The 18,100-nt window shown below is 59.5% G+C and overlaps 5 protein-coding genes across 5 annotated transcripts; 1 reads left to right on the top strand and 4 right to left on the bottom strand.

Moving 5' to 3' along the window:
* Positions 1–583: 583 nt before the first annotated feature.
* Positions 584–1,505, bottom strand: VTJ83DRAFT_4513 (uncharacterized protein; the record flags this gene model as incomplete). The annotated part of the gene is made up of 2 exons (XM_071011011.1): positions 584–1,149; positions 1,274–1,505. 2 exons carry the CDS (start codon positions 1,503–1,505, stop codon positions 584–586), a joined length of 798 nt encoding a protein of 265 aa, XP_070865963.1.
* Positions 1,506–3,067: 1,562 nt separating this feature from the next.
* On the top strand, positions 3,068–3,648 carry VTJ83DRAFT_4512 (uncharacterized protein; the record flags this gene model as incomplete). The annotated part of the gene is made up of 2 exons (XM_071011010.1): positions 3,068–3,217; positions 3,286–3,648. 2 exons carry the CDS (start codon positions 3,068–3,070, stop codon positions 3,646–3,648), a joined length of 513 nt encoding a protein of 170 aa, XP_070865962.1.
* Positions 3,649–6,121: 2,473 nt separating this feature from the next.
* Positions 6,122–6,485, bottom strand: VTJ83DRAFT_4511 (uncharacterized protein; the record flags this gene model as incomplete). The annotated part of the gene is made up of 2 exons (XM_071011009.1): positions 6,122–6,394; positions 6,480–6,485. The coding sequence occupies 2 exons, from the start codon at positions 6,483–6,485 to the stop codon at positions 6,122–6,124; spliced, it is 279 nt and encodes a 92-aa protein (XP_070865961.1).
* A 4,569-nt stretch (positions 6,486–11,054) lies between these two features.
* VTJ83DRAFT_4510 (uncharacterized protein) lies at positions 11,055–15,563 on the bottom strand (the record flags this gene model as incomplete). Its single annotated transcript, XM_071011008.1, has 3 exons — positions 11,055–11,894; positions 11,998–15,158; positions 15,245–15,563. 3 exons carry the CDS (start codon positions 15,561–15,563, stop codon positions 11,055–11,057), a joined length of 4,320 nt encoding a protein of 1,439 aa, XP_070865960.1.
* A 1,164-nt stretch (positions 15,564–16,727) lies between these two features.
* Positions 16,728–17,802, bottom strand: VTJ83DRAFT_4509 (uncharacterized protein; the record flags this gene model as incomplete). Its single annotated transcript, XM_071011006.1, has 2 exons — positions 16,728–17,594; positions 17,659–17,802. The coding sequence occupies 2 exons, from the start codon at positions 17,800–17,802 to the stop codon at positions 16,728–16,730; spliced, it is 1,011 nt and encodes a 336-aa protein (XP_070865959.1).
* Positions 17,803–18,100: the final 298 nt, after the last annotated feature.

Here is an 18,100-nt window from a genome sequence, read left to right as displayed (position 1 = left end):
TGTTGTCTATTACGGGACGAGTTGCGGGTTCGTTCTCATGTCCTTTTTTCTTCCCCTTTGAGCCGAGGTTTTTTTTTTTTTTTTTTTTCAAGGCACCCTGCTGGAGATACAGCACATACACGGGGGGGCCCGGAAAGGGGGAGGGATGTGGAGTTACGAAGTGTTGGGTTGCGAGGACGAAAAGGGGACCGTGTAATACCATCAGATTGTGAAAATACTTTTTTTTGTACGAGCTATGAAAGTTGAATGAGATCATGAAGCTAAGCTGACTGAGCCTGAACGAATATCAAACATTGCAACGAGCTTGTTCCCACCACAATTCGATCGGTTTCCGCTAGTTTATTTTCTTTTGGTGTCGGGACCGGCATTGGGACCGGCCTGGCTCATTCTATTTTCATAAGACTCCTCTCCCCTGAGTTAGGGCAGGCCGGTTCAATCTTGGGGGGGTTTTCTGCTTCGCATGGAACAAAACATCCGCCATCCCCCCTCCAGCAAGCACCCTAATTACCTAGGTACCCAAGGCAAGCAGGCAGACAACAGGACCGGAGGACCTCCTGGCATGTTCATCGCCAACCGCTATTAACTACTCATACCCCGCCATCAAGACGTTGCCCTCGACCGCGTTGGCCAGCACGTCGGCCGCGCCGCCGAGGTGCGTCGAGTGCGCCCACGGCTTGGCGCCCACCTCGGCCCGGACCGTCCGCGCAAAGCACCCGCCCCAGCCGCCCCGCGCGAACGCCCCGTGCACGTCGTCCCGCGTCGCGGCGTGCACCAGGTACGGCCGCCCGCCCGCGTTGTCGTGGAGGGTCGCCAGCTGCAGCGCCTGGCCCAGCAGCGTCACGGTGCCGGGCCCGCCGACGTCCTGGTGCCGCAGGATCGCCTCGCACACGGCCTCGGCCTGGGCCTGCGGCGCGGGGCCCAGGGCGGGGACGGGAAAAGGGCGGGAGGGGGAGGACGAGGACGAGGACGAGGAAGAAGGCCCGGAGGAAAGGAGGTCCAGGGCGAGGATGCCGCCGTAAAAGTCAAAGGAGAGGCGGGTGGCGGTGAGGAAGGCCGGGGCGGTGCCGATGTCGTGCAGCAGCGAGGCCAGGGCGAGGGTGGAGGCGGAGACGGTGGAGGTTGGGAATTGCTGGCGGAGGATGGCGCTTGCTGGAAAAGGGAGGGTTGAGGTTGTCCTGGTTAGCCAAGGGGTCTTGTTTTTTGGAGGAGGGGAGGTTAGGATTTCAAGGGAGGTGGAAATAAAGCAGATAGAATCTAATAATGATAATAATACCAAAGTAGTAGACGCGCATCGAGTGGTGGTACGTCTGCCAGGGGAGCTGCTCTTTGACCCACGCCTGGACCCTGGCCACGAGAGGGTCGTCGGAGGGGAAGTGAATGTCTTTGACGAGGAGGGGGCTTGGTTTGTAGAGATAGGGTTTGCCCTGGAAGATGTCGTCGGCGTTGACGGGAACGGCGGTCCAGCCGTGCTCCATGACCGGGTCGATGGTCGGGTTCGAGGACATGGTGGCTCACGGGAAAGTGATGTTGGAATGGGTTGGAAAAGTAGACCGAGAACGTGTTGGATGGTTTGACGGCTACGGTCCTCCCTATGGTTCATTATGGATCGGTCTGGTAAAGGCTCCATCTCCATCCTTATAATATAGATCGTCATGGTGGTGAACCTGGGTAGAATCATCCCATCTATCTGCGCGAATGACATAGTCTGCAAGCTGTTTCGTCATCCTCGTTGCCGAGTAGCATGTCCCCAGGCTTACAAATGACCCGACATCGCATCTCCGGTCGTGACACACAAGGCGGCGAACTATGTGGTTTCTTCAAAGGTCCAGCCTCGCCGGTCGGCGTTCTCTCGGGATCCCCCAACCTCGACACAACTTTGCATGTCTGGAGTCTATCATCACTGATATTTTTGCCTCAATGCCTTGGAGGAGGCAGCTAGGCAATTAATTGCACCGGTTGGGGAAGCAGGCAGTGGGTGCATTGAGCATGGAGCGAAGGGTTTGGCTATCTTTTGTGGCTGATGAGGCGTTGTCCGGCAAAGCGCTTCCGCAAAAGCCACACCGTATAATAGAATTTAATTGACGCATCCACGGAGTCCAATTCAGCATGAGCGGCTGATTAGAGCTCAAATCCCTCACATACCTCGAGAGGGGTATGTACCTTGAAGGTTCATGATGAGGCGCTTCCTGTCAGCAAACCTCGCATGGAGGATGAACCGCCTAGCATCCATGCTTTCGCGATGATGATCCCAGGCATAATAGCAGGCTTATTATTAAACACCTGCCAACGTCCGGAATCACATGCCCTGGTCGCTTCCACAAGCTCCGGGCGGGCTAACTTGTTGCCGACTACGTTCCTGGCGCCATGCATACAGCCAGCCTGCTCCGACATGCATAGGTCAGGCACCTAGGTAGGACCCTCGAGCCTCTGCTACCACATTGGTGGTGGCAGAGTGGCAGTCAGGGCAACGCTGCAGTCAAGCATTGACGTCGGGAAGCACCCGAACCGGCCGTTAAACGAGCAACGTGGTGGCTAAATTCAGCCATGGCAAGGTACGGAGTACGACGTCACCTAGACCATGTCCCTAATCCGGGTAAACGACTGAGGGGTCTTGTGCCACGCAGCGCTTGGTAGCGAGGCGTCACGCACCGATTTGGGCGTGGACGTGACATTTTGGACCAAAACGGCCTTGCTACAGCTATGGTGTTGTAACTGCTGCAACTCGAAGTCTTGCTTGGGTCGTGCTTGGGTCGTACGGTTCCGCACAATCCAAAGAGTGGTATGATTGAATCCAACTCTAGAAGCATCCCCTTCATGCGGATGCGGCGGAGGTGACGGTCAGCGTGCTATTTTTGATGTCTACTATGTTTCTCTGCGCCGCCGGGTGCTATCGACGACATGGCCTGAGAGAAGTCGGCTGCGAAGTATAAGTACGAGGACGTTGTCCGGCCTGCATCTTGACCTCGTGTCGTCTACCGCGCATCCCTCCGCCAAAGCCAGCACCCAAGCCAGCACCCAAGCCAGCCGTCGCCGTCGCCGTCGCCGCCGTCATCACCCCACCGACACCATGAAGCTCACCGGCCTTGCCTTCCTCGGCGCCCTCGCCGCCACCGCCACCGCCCAGGGCGTCCCGAGGCCCGTCCGCGGCCCCAACACGCTCGTCTTCAAGGAGATCGGCGGCGTCCCCAACAACGAGTGCCTCACGTTTACCAACGATGTGCGTTGATCACCACCCCACCCCGCTCACCCAAGATGAACGAGCTGTTTCTGACGCCGTCTCTCCAGGGCATCATCGTCAACGCGGCCTGCGCCTGGACCCACGCCGACAGGCAAGTGGCGCCGGCCAAGATCCTGGGCACCGACGTCCTGCTTGTCCAGCGCGGCTGGCAGCAGCCGTTCCGCCCCGACCTCGTGGGCAAGACGGCCTGCATCGCCTACAACCAGCAGCTCGGAACCTTCCGCGCCGAGGATTGCGGCCGGAACGACCTCCTGTTCGTGAGGTACGACATCGGCAGCGGCCGGATCGTCGCCAACGGCCATACCGCCTGCCTCAGCGGCCACGACAACCGGGCCATCGTCACCGTTGACCCCACCGGCCAGAGGTGCGCGCAGTTCACCCTCACCGCCGTCACGCCGACCCCGCCGTAAGGCGAGAAAGGAGAGGGGAAAAGGGAGGGATATGGTGTGAGCGGCGGGGGTGTAGTAATACCTTAGCAGCTATTCTCTGTAATTATTCTTAATACCAAGCTTGCGTTCCCTTCAGGGGGGACACCCACTCTCGGACAAGTCATGCGTGGCCGATTGTCGTCCCAAACATCGCGTGTCAAGGAATGGAGGAGGGTGGGTTACAGCCCCGCAGGCTGTTGAGTTCCACCGCGTTGGTGCTGAGGATGGATTGGACGATGCCCGGTGTGTATGGGGGCAGTAGCTGACGAGGCAGCTGGGAAGGATGCGCGCGAGCGAGTGATGCCTTTGCTCTGGGGAGAGGTCAGGGGAATTGATAGTATCATGGCCGCGACGGTCAGCAGGGATGCGGGAGGAAGGCCCCGACCCTCAGGCGACATATTCTTCCGACACGGTGAGATGAAGATAGGATGTGAGCAGGATACGAGCAGGAGGTGATATCGGGAGGGCCAAGAAAAGGGCAAACTTCCCAAGGTCCGATCTAATTAGCCACCGAGACGTTCCAGAGAATCTTGTATACCTTGTTCATATTCTGTGCCTAATCGGTCGCATAGTCTCATTCGCATTCCTCCCAGAGTTTCCAAAAAGTCCTGCTCTGATCTGTTCATTTGCTTTGAATCACGGCGGCCTCTGTCGGGTCGCTACAACAACATCCACCATGGGCCACGCCGGGTTGCGTCCTGCGGAATGGAAGGACGACACCCGAGCATTGTTTGGGCATCGAATGGCCTTGTGCTGTGCGTGCCAGTACGTGGGGCAGCCCGGTTGGCAATATCTCAATTGTCAGACACAATCAAGGGAGAGTTCGCTGACAAAACATTGTGGGGTTATGAGCTTTGGAATTTGTTGATCTGGCGCTTCCGTCGATAAGACGTCATGTGTTGCAGTAGCAGGTATATATAGTGCACTAGCTGATGGCAGCATCAGCAGATCCGTTTTTGCTGTCACATCATGCCATATGTTGGCGGTTGGGCCCAAGGAACTCAGCAAAGGGGCGGGCTCTGCGATACGTTTCAATGGGAGAGGCTTTCCATGGTCTGGGTTCCTCCTTCATCACATGGAGCCTCTCGGCATCTATCAGTGGTTTCTAAAAACAGAATAATGGTAGAATCCAATGAACGTGTCGGATCTGGTATTCGTCCACCTAATTCTATCAAAGACCGAGGCAGATGCCGAGACCTATTACATGGCTACCTTCTCCATCCAAGAAATCCAGGGGGGCAAAACAACGCAATCGCAGGAATTTCAGAGGGCCATAAATGCTCAAAGGCTCAGGGGAGATGAGAAAAACATTGATGGAACGGTGCACAAGGCCCCGGGAAACCCGTTGTGATTACTCAGGACCCAAGTGGTGACGGGCCAGGTTCATCACGCAGAAGGCGTCCTCTCCGCCCCTCTATTACCTGCGCCAATCTGACCGGTACTACAAGCGACTTCGCTGGTCCCCATTGCGGTCTTCTACCCACAGGTAGCGTCACTACTTGGGTGAACCTTGAACCATGATCCGCAGCCCCAGTTCCAGTCGAACCCTCGTCAAATGTTCAAAGCAATATTAGGGGGGGCCGAATAGCCTGTGATTATTTCTTATTCGTTTCTCGGGGCACCGCCAGCGTGCACACCACGGTCTTCCGAGTTCCATCCAGACCCAAGAAACTAAATTCGATAGAACGAGGCTGAAGCCAAAAGAAGGCTGCCCAAACGGCGAGGTCCTGGAAGAGGCGTTCCGATGTGGTTGCAGTCAAGGCCTTGTTCATAACTACCTGGTGATCCTGTGCGGAGCGTTGCGTGATGAGGCTTTCTCATCGCTATGCTCACGCCACATCATCCTTGATCGTCAACCCTTTGTGTAACCCGTCCCTTGTTCAGCGTTCAGCATGTCTGAAGCCATCTGCCGCTTTTTCCGCCTTCCTCGCCCCTCGATGATCTACCTCCAGGGAGTGCCTGGCCAGGTCGCTGACATGGGTGGGATTTATTTCACCTCAAAAGCTCCCAGAGGCTCTCATGTGAGCCAAATCTCATTGGATGCCTCTTGTTGACGCTGCGAGGGCCTCGGTGATAGCAAAGGCGGCTGCAGGCAGGATAGAAAGTTTTGATCCCTTCTAGGACTCCGACCGTCCCATCGTCTCCTTCTCCCTAACAATGGATATCTACATAACTTGGGGAAAAAAAGAAAGAAAAAAAAAGCTCTTTCATGCGCAATACGTGATATCATACCCCAACCTTAACGGCGCTGCCAAACCATTGCCCGACGAGTTCTAATGTTGTTGTTCCGTGTCCCGACCACGCGCGCGCACATTGCCAAACCTCGTCTCCCCCTCCTATCCACCTACGAATCCACGAACAGACTAGTTGTGCCCGCTCGCTTGTCCGAGGGATGCTCGATGTCGCTTCCTCCGTCGCTCCGTCCGCCGCTTTCTGGCGAAAACCGTTCAACAAGTTAAACGCACCAGCACAGCCCCTTGCAAATCTCGGGAAAATTGTTGCGGAAACCCCCGTTCGAGCAATAGGCATTCGCGTTATCGGCCAGGCACAGGTCCCTGTATTGATCCTTGCACACGGGGGTGCCGCCGGCCGCGGCGGGGGCGGCGCCGTTTACTGAGCCGACGCTATCGTCGCTGGCCGGAGCGGCGACGGCGTCGACAGCGTCGACGGGAGCCGCGAGGACGGTCTGGGTAAGGGCCATCAGGACCGCAAGAGCAAGGGTGAGGACCTATGGTGGGTCGTTTGTGTTAGTTGGGCGGAGAGAAAGATGCGTAATGACGACGATGATGACGATAAGGCTGGGATTCGCGTACCTTCATCCTGGCCGTTGGTAGATGGGTATCTAGGGTTCAGAAATCGAGAACGTTTGCCGATAAGATCGAGGGAGGTGAGGGTGATGATCGCGCGGTGGGTGTCGATCCCTTGAGCTTGGCGAACGGGAGGTGGCCGGGAGGGATGAGACAGTCGAAAGGAAAAACCAGGTCAATGGGACGGGTGGATGCCTTGATATAACGAGTTTCCCGGGTCTGTGGGAGGTTGCAGTGGAGGTCGGATGGTGAGGTTGTAGCCAAGTGGAGGGTGTGGAGAGGATGTGAAGGTGTGGTGGATGGATGGATGGATGGATGGATGGATGGATGGATGGTTGGTTGGATGGATGGGTGATGAGCGGGTGAATGGATCGATTCAAAGGTCTCGGTTCTTCACAAGGGACTGTGGGGGGGGGGGGGGGGGGTAGATGAAGGGAAAATCGTCCTTCAGATGCCGAGAGGCTCGAAGCTGTTTATACTGCAAGCCAGAGATTAGGTTTGGTGTCTTTTTTTTTTCCTCCTTGTCTCTTTCTTTTTGCGTTCTGGATCTCGATGGCATGAGCAGGGGAGCAGGGAGGCGAAGCCACGAGACAAGCCAGGGAAGGTGTGATGAAAATAAACACGACAGAAGATATGAGAAGGCAAGGATCGGCCTGGATGTGCGATCCCCCACACTCTCCCGGAGAATGGGCCGGATGACACTCCTCAACTAGGCAAAAAGAAAAAGAAAAGGAAAGGGGCCCGGGAGTTGGGGAACCTACGGCAGACAAAACTGGAAACAGGCTGCTCCAGGAGGCAAGCAGCGAAGGAGACAGATTGGACGACAAGCACTTGACACCCGAGGTTGGGAGACGCGTATAGAGCAAGGTGACTACCAGAAAGGGTTCCCAAAGGCTAATAAAGCAGTCTTCGAAGCGAGCCCCGGGTTCCAGGATGCGGTGCGAGAGCAATTGAGGCAACCTTGGATGGGGACCCGACGGCTGCAGTGGAATGCAACAACAAATATAAGCTCCGACGGGGGATGGGGGGGGAGGATGGACTGCTGGGGGTGGGTAACCTGGATGCCGGGAATGGGGAACGAGGGCGCAGGGCAAGCGAAGGAGCCCGGATACGCTTCCGAGTCATCAAGAATAGAAGCGTCAAACTAGGATGGGAATGTCGCCCGTCCGTTGCGAGTGGGCTGCCAGGCTCCGTTCTCGATTCATCAACAATGGCCAGGTCAATAACCACGTTCGGCGTCCGGCCCCCTGACTAGGTATAGCCTTCGGAGCAACCGTCTACGTATGCGGCCTGTGGCCGTCGTAGTCCAGGGATTAAGCCGGTTGGGACAATGGAACCCTGTCATGTACAGCGTTGCAGTTTGACCGTTGGACGATCGGGCCAACCGGAAACAGAAAGTCGATGCCGCACCTCTTCGCGACGCATCTGCTGTGTAGTTAGTACGCTAGTGGGATTAGACGAGAGATGGGGGAGGGGAAGAGGGGGAAAAGCGACGGGAGAACGAAAACCCCTTGACCCGAGAAAACACGAGTTGGCAGCACGAAAGACAAAAAACCACACGCACAAGAAAAAAAAAAAAAAAAAAAAAGGTGATCGAGTCACGTCGAGGCCGGGTTTGGGGTCTGACGGACCACGGCATGATGACGGACATATCCATACACAGCAGCTTGGCATGCCCTGTCGTCTCCCGCCAACGGCCGCCCAATGAATGAATGAGGGAGGCTTTGGATGTTCCGCATTTAAAGTGAGAGGTTCATTTATCCGTATTTCAACCGCACACGAAGCCCACCTCGGACCATGCAGCCCAGAACGACGGCATTCTCGGCCATCCTCTCCCCCCCCCCCCCGCCGGCATGTGTCTAGCCTCCTGCCAGAAAGGGATTGCGGGACAAGGCGCGCACGCTCGTCTCCGATCCCGAGACCTTATCCTGGCCTCTATGTACCCCCCTCTCACTTCTTGACATGCGACGAACTACTGTGTACTGCGTACTGTGCAGCGAGTCCAACGCCCAGGGCTTGCCCTGCACACCTCATACTTTTTTCTGCTGCAGATCCAGGCCCCGGGTCTAGATTGATTCCATAATATCCTATTGAATCCCCGCCTTGCCGGGAAGCAGCAGGCCGTCTGCTCGGATCCCGCGCTATTAATATCCCACCGCCCTGTGTGACGGCGGAACTGGGGATGGCTTCTAGCGTATATAGTACATAAGGTGCCTCCTACTAGTAAAAGTATGGTGGCGAGTCAATTTCGACATCCCCGCGGCATCCCGTGACGACATTGCTGCAAGGGGCAACGGGCTCATCAATGACAAGGGCGTACAAAGCATCGCAGTACTTTGTACTTGGCGTGTTACTTGGGCTACCACCACATTGGCCCCGGCCGAACCATGTGAACCCCGTCTGAAACATGACTGACAAAACAAAACAAATCCGCAGCAGGGAGGCATGATTGGTCCGAAACCTCCCACCGACAGAGTCTTGAACCTCAAAACAGGCATAGATGGCCTTCACAGAGAACAAATTATTGATTCCAACAATGAATAATTGTCTAGAACATGATATACTCACGAATCCCGCCCCCTCCCCTCCCAAGGGCTGTGTGGCCCGCCAATGTGACATCATCATCACCGCTCGGCACACCACCGCTCTCACCTCCTCCGCCGCCTCCACCACTACCACTGATAGCACCGCTCATACCACCACCCGCCGTGGTCACGATGCTATTCACAGACGAGCCTATGTGGCGGCTATCTGACCAGACTTCGTGTTATTTCTGTTGATTCTAGCCGACGTCCTGATGCACCGCCACAGCCTCTCGGTCTCGCTCTTCCTCCCTCTCCCATCACGCAGGCGTGACGGCGCGACGTGACGTCTGGGTCGTCGACCAAGAACCTCCTCGGGGGCCGGGGCCGCAGAAAAGGAAGAGCCCAAGATGATCGGTCATCGCCATGCCCGTCCGGGAACCGGGGCCGGGCAAACACAGCCACCTGACGTGACCTGGAAGAAGCAACGGGTGTTTCCACGCCACCTGCTGTTCGGGTAGGTGGCCGTCTGGCTTTACCGTCCCTGGCCGGGTCCCCGCAGGTCTGGATGGATGAATGAATGAATGGATGGATGGATCAGTGAGAGACTCAAGCCTTGTTAGAGTTTTCTCTCTCTCTCTCTCTATGTGTGTGTGTGTGTGTGCATATACTATGAGTGAATGTGTGGGTGTCTCGGATGGAGGGGGAATCCCCGCGCGCCAGCAACGCCACCGACCACCATCAGGTGATCAGGGGTGGGTGGGTGGGAGTCACTGCTAGCTGAAAAGCCGAGAGTTTCTTGGAGGTTGACCACTTTGGAACCGGGAGCTTGATCCGAAACCTCACGACTTCGTCGCCCCTCCCCCCTCCCCCCCCCCCCTCCCTCCCCTCCGAGCAGGACTTGGAAGCAGCAGCCTCGGGTTTTGTTGAGGGAGGGTGGGTGGGATGGTTTAAGGAGCGTTCAATTCGATATGAGTCAATCAAGGTTCTGCTGTCGTTCCGTTCCCCTGACCATCTCAGCTCCCGTAGCTCATGACTCGCCTCGCAACCCCAACCTGCCTTGGCAGACCATAAACCCCGGTTCCATCGATTCAGAACGTACTGTGTCAAGGGCATTCTTGGTCCTTCTCCGCATCGCTGAAGATGCCCTGACTGACGCTGTCACACGGCTCCGGGCTTGTCTGCCCGCCCACCCGGGACCCGGGAAATCCTATTGCGGCGTTGGTTGCATGCTCCAGTCGTCCACCGTCTTGCTTGCTCGGTCCTCCGCGCTGGATCCATATGAACGGTGCCAGCGCGCGCAAGACAGGCCACGGAATGCCCAAGATACGTTGGGTAACCTGGCCATCCACGGCTTCCACCGTAGAACATCGCCCAATATGAACGTAACTCCCTCCCTGATGCTCATCCATTTCGCCTTGTCCTCGATGACTCTGTCATCAACACCGTTCCTGTCCATCTGTACGCGCCGCTAAACGACCGGGATTCACGCCTTCGCAGGAGACACAAGTCCCATCAATGATTCACCACATACAGAGGGCATCGTATCTAGGTACATAGCATCCCATTGTTTCAGAAGTATACCTAACTATACCCTAGCACAGACAAAAAAAAAATAAGGAAACGATTGCTGCTCTCCCGTAGTCACTTGCCTCAAGATCCCATCACACCCAAGCGCTGAAACCACGCTGGACACCACAGGTAAATGAGAAAAACACCAAGGGCGCCTGGTAAGCACGCCGCAAGCAAGCACGGTACCCAACCAAACAGAAGCTCTCTTCTTCTTCTTCTCTTGAACATGACATCCTCCCGTACCGCTCGCCGCAACATGGACCTCATGTACCTCACCTCTCCGTCGACGACGAAGGCCGGCAGGAACCTCGCCAACCACGCAAGCAGAATACATCACCACCTAATTACCTACTCAATACACTCGACAAAGTACCCTCGGTATTAAACAAGACCAAGATATTCCCAATGGCAGCGCCAGCACACACACACACCCACACACCCACCCACGCGACATCCCTTGCCCCCCTCGCCCTATCCCTTCATCCCATCACCGGAACAAACTCCCGCCCAGGAACCCCTCGCCCCCCAGAATCCCATCCACGCTCCTCTTAAGAGTCTTCGCGACCCTCCTCAGCTCCGCCACCTCCTCCTGCTCGCCGGCGCCGGCCCTGCCGCCGGCGCCCGCGATTTGCCCAAGGCACTCATCGGCCCTGACGAGCAGCTCGCCGACCCACGCCCCGATCACCCCATCCCCGCCGGCCGCGCCCGGGCCGCCGGCCGTGCTGGCGCCCAGGGCGGCGGCGGCGCCGCCGCCCAGCACGCCCGCCCCCGCGGCGCGCCTCTCCACCTCCCTCACCCAGTCCTCCACGGCGGCGAAGATCCACTGCGCGACGACCTTCCTCCTCCGGCCGGTGAAGGGCGCCTCCTGGGCGTCCAGCACGTTCTCGAGCACCTGCACCACCAGGGCGTGCGGCACGCCCAGGTTGAGGAAGAGCAGCACCGGCCAGCACGGGTCCGCGCCGATGCTCGCGTCCTGGCCGTGGTTGACGGCGTACCGGCACACCTCGGGCAGGAGCGCGTCGACGGGGAAGACGAGGCTGTCGAGCGAGGTGCGGTGCGCGACGAGCTGGACCTGCTGGCTGACGGCTTCGTAGGGCAGGGGAGGGGAGCTGTCCTCGGCGGAGCGGTGCTCGTCGAGGGAGCCGCCGCGGCGGCGCGAGAGGTTCTGCTGCCACTCCGCCTGGCGCTGCTCCGTGGCGAAGTGGGTTTGCTCGATGAGGCGCTGCCAGGTGTCCATGATAACGCGGGGGTTGTGGTAATCGGCAGCATGGTAGATGAGGAGGCAGAGGTCAAAGTAGCCGGCTTGGTCGGCGTACTCGTTGTAGAGCTGGACGGGGAGATCTGGTTAGCTGGACGTTGAGAAGGCGGTGGGAGAGGCAGACCAAAAAAAAAAAAAAAAAAAAAAAAAAAAAAAAAAAAAAAAAACTCACCTCGGTAACGCCCTTGATGGGCCCGTCCAAGGCCTGCTCAATCTCCGGGAGCCTATCCTGGGAGATGCGAACATCGGCCCGCAGGCGCTCGAGCAGGTCGTCCTGGATGTGGGCGATCTCGAGGAGCTCGGTGACCTCGTGGTTCAGAAGCTGCTGCTGCTGGCGGCTGACGCCGATGGTGTTGACGCTGGCGTTGCCCTTGGCGCGGCTGAGCAAGGTGATGCGGTCCTTGATGCCGATGTTGAGGTCCGACTTGGCCAGCGTCGCCTGGACCTGGGCCGCCTCGAAGAAGCGGCTGCGATGCGTGTAAAAGCGGCACAGGAGCTCGGCGTGCTGGTAATCCGTCTCGGCGAGACGCTCCAGGTAGGTAACGACGTGCGGGGAGTCGATGGCCAGGATCCGGTCGGTCCAGTTCTTCTCAATGTACCACTCGTAGAGGTCGAAGTGGAACACCTCGTCGTTGGAGCCGTTGACGACCGAGTAGGCCTCCATGCGCTTCGTGGCGGCCAGGGTGGGCCGGCCGTCCACCACCTCGGGCTCGCCGGCAAACGCCACCTCGAGCCGATCCAGCACCTCGTGGATCAGCGCGTAGACGGCGCGGCGCTCGTCATACGCCTTCTTGCGCGAGTCGTTGGGCGGCTTGCCGTCGTTGACCCACGACAGCGCCGTGTTGCCGCGGTCCTTTTGCTGGGCCACCGTCAGGCACAGCTGGATGGCGCCCGCGTAGTAGCTGAGCTGCGTGTACTGCTCGACGGCGCTGCGGAGGTTGGCCATGCCCAGGCTGCCGGCGACCTGCTCAAACAGGCGGAGGCTCTCGGCCAGGAGGGTGCGGAGGACGTTGGGGTTCTGGGTCTGCTCCGAGGCGCGCTGCAGCTGCTCCTGGGCCTTGAAGGTGACGACGTCGTCCGGGGAGCAGAAGCTGCCGCAGCGCCGCCTCAGCGCGTCGGCGACCGTCTCGACGTTGGCGCCGCTGGCGATGTTGCGGTTGACGATGGCCTTGACCAGCACCTTGGCGAGCTCCTTGCCGGGGTTCTGCGAAAAGAGCTGCTCGTAGGTCAGGTCCCTGAGCTGCTGCTGCGAGGCGGCGTCCAGGCGCGCGTAGATGTCCGAGACGCGCTCGTCAAACAGCATCAGGACGAACGAGATGCCCTCCGAGACGCTCTCCATGAGCTTGCGGAGGGCGTGCAGCGCCTGGTGCTCCTTCTGGGTGGCGATCTCCTCCTGGCGGTTGGTGAGAAGAGGGTTGGTCGGGCCCGACAGGCCCTGGATCGTGCTCTTGTTGGCCTCGAGGAAGTTGCGCAGCCGCTCGACGCTCTCCTGGACGAGGATGAGCTTGGGCGTCGGGACGGTGGAGGAGACGGTGAGGGCGCCCCCGGCCTCGGCCTTGGTCGCAACGACCTTGGCTTTCCACAGCGACCGGATGAGACGGGTAAGGTAGAGCGCAAGAGCGTCGTGCCGCGAAGACAGGCGGACCGAGTCGTAGACGGCCTGCTTCCCGTCGGACTCGGCGAGGCGCGGCTGGCCGCCGTACTCGACGAAGGCCATGCGCGCGAGGCCCTCGACGCGGGCGTCCGCGGTCCGGCCGGTGCCGGCGCGCAGGTCGCTGCCCTGGCCGCAGGCGACGGCCAGCGCCGCCGAGATCGTCTCGACGCGGCCGTACTGGTTGAGGAACCGGCGCATCTCCCTCTCGAGGCCTTCCTCGCCGGCGCACGTCCTGAGGGCGTTGGCGAAGATGTCCACGAGCCGCCTGCGGCGGATGACGTGGATGCCGGTGTTGGTGAGCACGGCGAGCTGGCTCGGGGTGCTGTCGAACTGGACGGCGAGCTCGTTGCCGAAGCCGAGGGGCTGCTTCGCGGCCGAGAAGGGCGCCGTCGTCAGGCCGATCTCGAGGATCCGGCTGCCGCTCTCGAGGTCGATCCAAGCGCCCTGCTCGAAGTACTTAAGCGCCGAGGCCGGGGTGGTGATCTTGATCTTGCCGGTGTCGGGAGACGAGACAAAGAGGTCGTCCGACTCGGGGCTCTTGCGGATGACGTCGAAAAAGTAGCCGGGCGCGAACCGGACGCCGAGGACGCTGGGGTCCAACGCCCGAGACGTCTTGTCCAGCACGCCCTCGGTCGTCTGGCTCGTCACGCCGCGGACGCGGGGGCCGGGATCCCGCGGGGGGAACTTGACGAACTGGAGCTGCATGCTCTGCGGAGCGAGGGTCGTTGACCCGCCGATGGTGTACGAGGCGGAGCTGGTGGCGCTCAGGAAGAGGCGGCAGCCCGTGTCGGTGAGGGCCATGAGGTGCAGCTTCGAGGCCTCGGTGGCGGGGATGGGGCTGATGGAGACGATGTTGGTGCGGTCGGTGAAGAGCGGCGAGCTGTCGGCCATGTGGGCAAAGTCGCGCAGGCAGCTCGTCTTGTCCTTTTCGATGACGCGGGTGAGCTTCTCTGGCGTCTCCATGTGGTACGTGCGGATGGTGGAGCGGTTGGAGAGCGAGTACAGAAGGCTCCGCGTGTCGTCGACGACGAGAGACACGAGATGCTCCTGCTGCCGCGGGCCAAACGGCAGCGCCGCCAGCGGGAGCGTGGGAACCACGGACGACCAGCCGGGCGAGGTGTGGTTCACCTTGCTACAGCGACTCGAAAACCACCTCTCCTCCTGCTGGTAGCAAATCTCGTGGATGTCCGTGTCCGTCTCTCCGCCGACAAAGATGCGGCCCGACGCGGTGCCGACGATGTGGCTGACGTCGCTACCGCCGCGGTGGACCGACATCTTGGTCTGGTACAGCGCGACCGACTTGGCGCCGGACGGGGTGTCGCTGGCGGCGACGCCGAGCAGGATGATCTCGCTCGTGGTGGCCACGACCAGGATGTGGGTGATGGTGCTGACGAACACGCCGGGCTTGGGGGGCACGAGAGCGACCGCCGTGATGGTGTGGGCGGCATCTTCGTATCCGATGAGCTCCGGGTCGGGATGCGTGTAGTCCCAGAGGAAGAGGGCGTCGTCGATGGCGGCCCAGGCGTAGCCGATGCTCGCGAAGAGGCCCAGCTTGGTCGAGACGGCGCCTTGGTTGACGCGATCAAAGATCTGCTCGGGGATGGGGTAGGTGGACACCTTGTGGAAGGGAGCCCAGGAGGAGTCGGGGTATTGGATCTCGTAGTCGGAGGAGGCGCCAGCTGCGCAGAAAAGAACAATGGTCAGCGCGTTGGGGGAGGGAGGGAGAGGCAACATTGCGGGAGCCGAGGATCGGAGGGAAACATACGCCTGCAGTACGAGTCGATATCGGGGTAGCTCTCATCGAGCTGGAGGGTCTGGTTGACGACGAGGGCCGCCTTGGCGACGGGAGGAAGGTCCTCGCGAGGCTGGTGTGGTGGAGGCAGCATGCCCGTGACGATCTCGGGCTGGCCGGAGCGCAGCGGGTTGGCCGGCGGAGCCGATGTGTGCCCGACCACGGCATTCGAACCCAAGCCTCCCTGCTCGTTGAAGTTGAGCTTCCGACGAACCGGGTCTCTTTGACCGGCGGGCGCCGGCGTCTGGATGAATGCGCCGGGAATGTGGCGCATGGGCGTGACGGGATTCATGGCGCCAGGCTGGGGAGCACAGGTGAGCCCCGTGCAAGATCCAAGAGCTGCGTCTGGGGTTCGGTCGCGGCCAGCCCAAAAGGGGGAGGAGGGGGAGGGGGTTCGTGGGTTGCGGTCAGTTGATCGGTTGGATGGGTCGGTCGGATGGGTTGGGTGAGGGTTGGAATCGGAATGCCTCCCAATCTTCCCGCCTCTTTCTTTCGATCCACAGCGACGGGCTGCAGCTGGTCGTTAGGACAATTGCAGCATAGGATCGACCCAGCTGGGATGGGAGGGGCAGCCAGGTGGTGATTGAGGGTACGTGCAATGCTGTGGTCGACGTGAGGTCGAGGATGGGATGTTGAGATGCTGGTGGCAGCGAAAGGCACAAGGAAGCTGGGCGCAAAAGAGGTTGGTTTGTAAACAATTTTTGGACGAGCGTCGGCCGGTCCCATTGGCGAGCGACCAGGAACACAGCTTGGCCGTGACGCGGAACGCGGTGTTGCTGTACCGCGCTAATCCCTTTTGGGACGGAAATGGGGAAGAGACCCACCCTGCATGTACATGACATCCCTATGGACAGTCGTACTACTATACATACACAGTAGGTACCTACCTAGGTACCTACCTAGGTACCTAGGTATATAGCACATACACAGTACAATACCTACGAGTACGGAGTCCATACCGAGGTTCCTAATACATAGGTACCTCCATGACGGGACGTTGACAATGGGTTTATTGTGTAACCAACAGCAGGAGACCGAAGCATTGGGCATGGAAAACAGCAATAGAGAAAGTCGAGAGAGACGGGAGCCACATTGGACACGCCCATGTAGATGGACAATGAAATGTGCTGCACGATGAATACCTCTAATTGGTAATACTACTAGAATGCCTTCGTCAGGCCAAACGGGACAAGAATCCTATCCCATCTCCCATCTGCCCACCAACACAATTGACTTTCAATAGGTACCAGGAGGGGAGGCGGGTACTTCAAACACACAGGGAGGGCAGGGCCATCTGAATGAATCATCATCACTGTCAACCTGATCCGTTGGCAAACCAGCTTCCATATTGACCCCTCCTCCTCCTCCTTCTCCTCCTCCCCTGTTACTCATCTAGGCTTCAAGGCCTCGACTTTTTTTTGTTTGTTCCCCCCCAGAGAAGCGTGTTGCCGTCGGCTCACTGCGACTTGGCCGTCTTTGCCTCCCGCGCCGCCTTGCGCAGCGCCCGATTGCGAATGTCAATGTGCATGCTGCGGTTGATGCGGATGGTGATGGCGCTCGTCGCGCCGACCGTCTTCTCGATGACCCACTTGTAAACGTCGTGGCTCCACCACGGCGTGTACGTGTTGGGGAACCTCTCGCTGCTGCCGCGGCCGATGCGGCCCAGGGCGGCGCGGACAAACTGCTTGGGGTTCGGGATCAGGAGGCTCGTCCGGCGGACCTTGCTCATGGCGGTGGTGACCAGGTAGCTCAGGATGAACTGGACGTCGACGCCGTGGGGCTGGAGCTCCGAGGCCAGCGACTCGCTCCAGTGCTGCAGGAACGCCTTGCTGCCGCTGTACGTGGCGAGGTAGGGGGTGGGCATGCAGCCGGCGAACGAGCCGATGGTCAGGATGAGGCCCTTCTTGCGCTTCACCAAGGCGGGCGCCACGACCTTGGTCGTCTTGAGCGTGCCCAGGCAGTTGATGGTGACAATGTTCTGGAGCTCGTCGCGGGCCGTTTCGAGGAAGGACACGGGGATGCTGTGCGACTGGCCGACGTTGTTGATGAGGACGCCCACGTCCAGGTCCGAGATGAGCGCGGCCAGGCGCTCGTAGTCGGCGTCGTTGTCCTGGGAGAAGTCCATGGCCAGCGTCTGGACCTGGAGGTTGGCCCACTTGAGGGTGAGCTCGCGGGCGAAGGCGTCGAGCTTGGACTGGGTGCGCGAGACGAGGACCAGGTTGTAGCCGTTGGCGGCCAGCTGCGAAGCAAACTCCTTTCCAAGACCGTCCGATGCGCCCGTGACGACGGCCCAGGTGACGCCACGCTTGCCATACTTGCGGATCTGGTGAGGGCGGGACGGTTAGCGTCGCGGAAGGGGGGGTCTCGACGGAGAGCAGAAGCCATACGTTAATTCCAGGAAGGATGAAGCAGTTCAGGACGAGCTGGAGGAACGACAGAGCTCCCTTGGCCACGGAGAGGGCACCAAGCCCCGCCAGCGCCCACTGCGCCGGCTGCGGGATGGAGCTCCAAAGCTCGAGGGCCTTGTCCATGGTGTTTGCGAATCGAGAAGCTGGACGACGGGGGGGAGCCGGGGGGGGGGGGGGATATCGCCGCCGGCAATGGTGAGACACGCGGGCAAATCTATGCCTTTGGGACTCTTTACGAGATGCGAACCCTTGGGCGCGGTTGATGGCAAAGAAAATCGTTGAACCGGATGCTTGGGAAAGGAATGGGACCCGACGCCCCAATTTGGCGTCCGTTGTGGGGCCCGTTGGTGCTCCAGTGCCTGAGAGATCCACTGGCAAGCGGCCGAGGCTTCCCAGGTTGCAATCCATTCGTGGCTCCACT

This window comes from Remersonia thermophila, chromosome 4, assembly GCF_042764415.1.
Source record: "Remersonia thermophila strain ATCC 22073 chromosome 4, whole genome shotgun sequence".
Lineage (NCBI taxonomy): Eukaryota > Fungi > Ascomycota > Sordariomycetes > Sordariales > Chaetomiaceae > Remersonia > Remersonia thermophila.
This window is presented reverse-complemented; position numbering and strand designations above follow the sequence as displayed.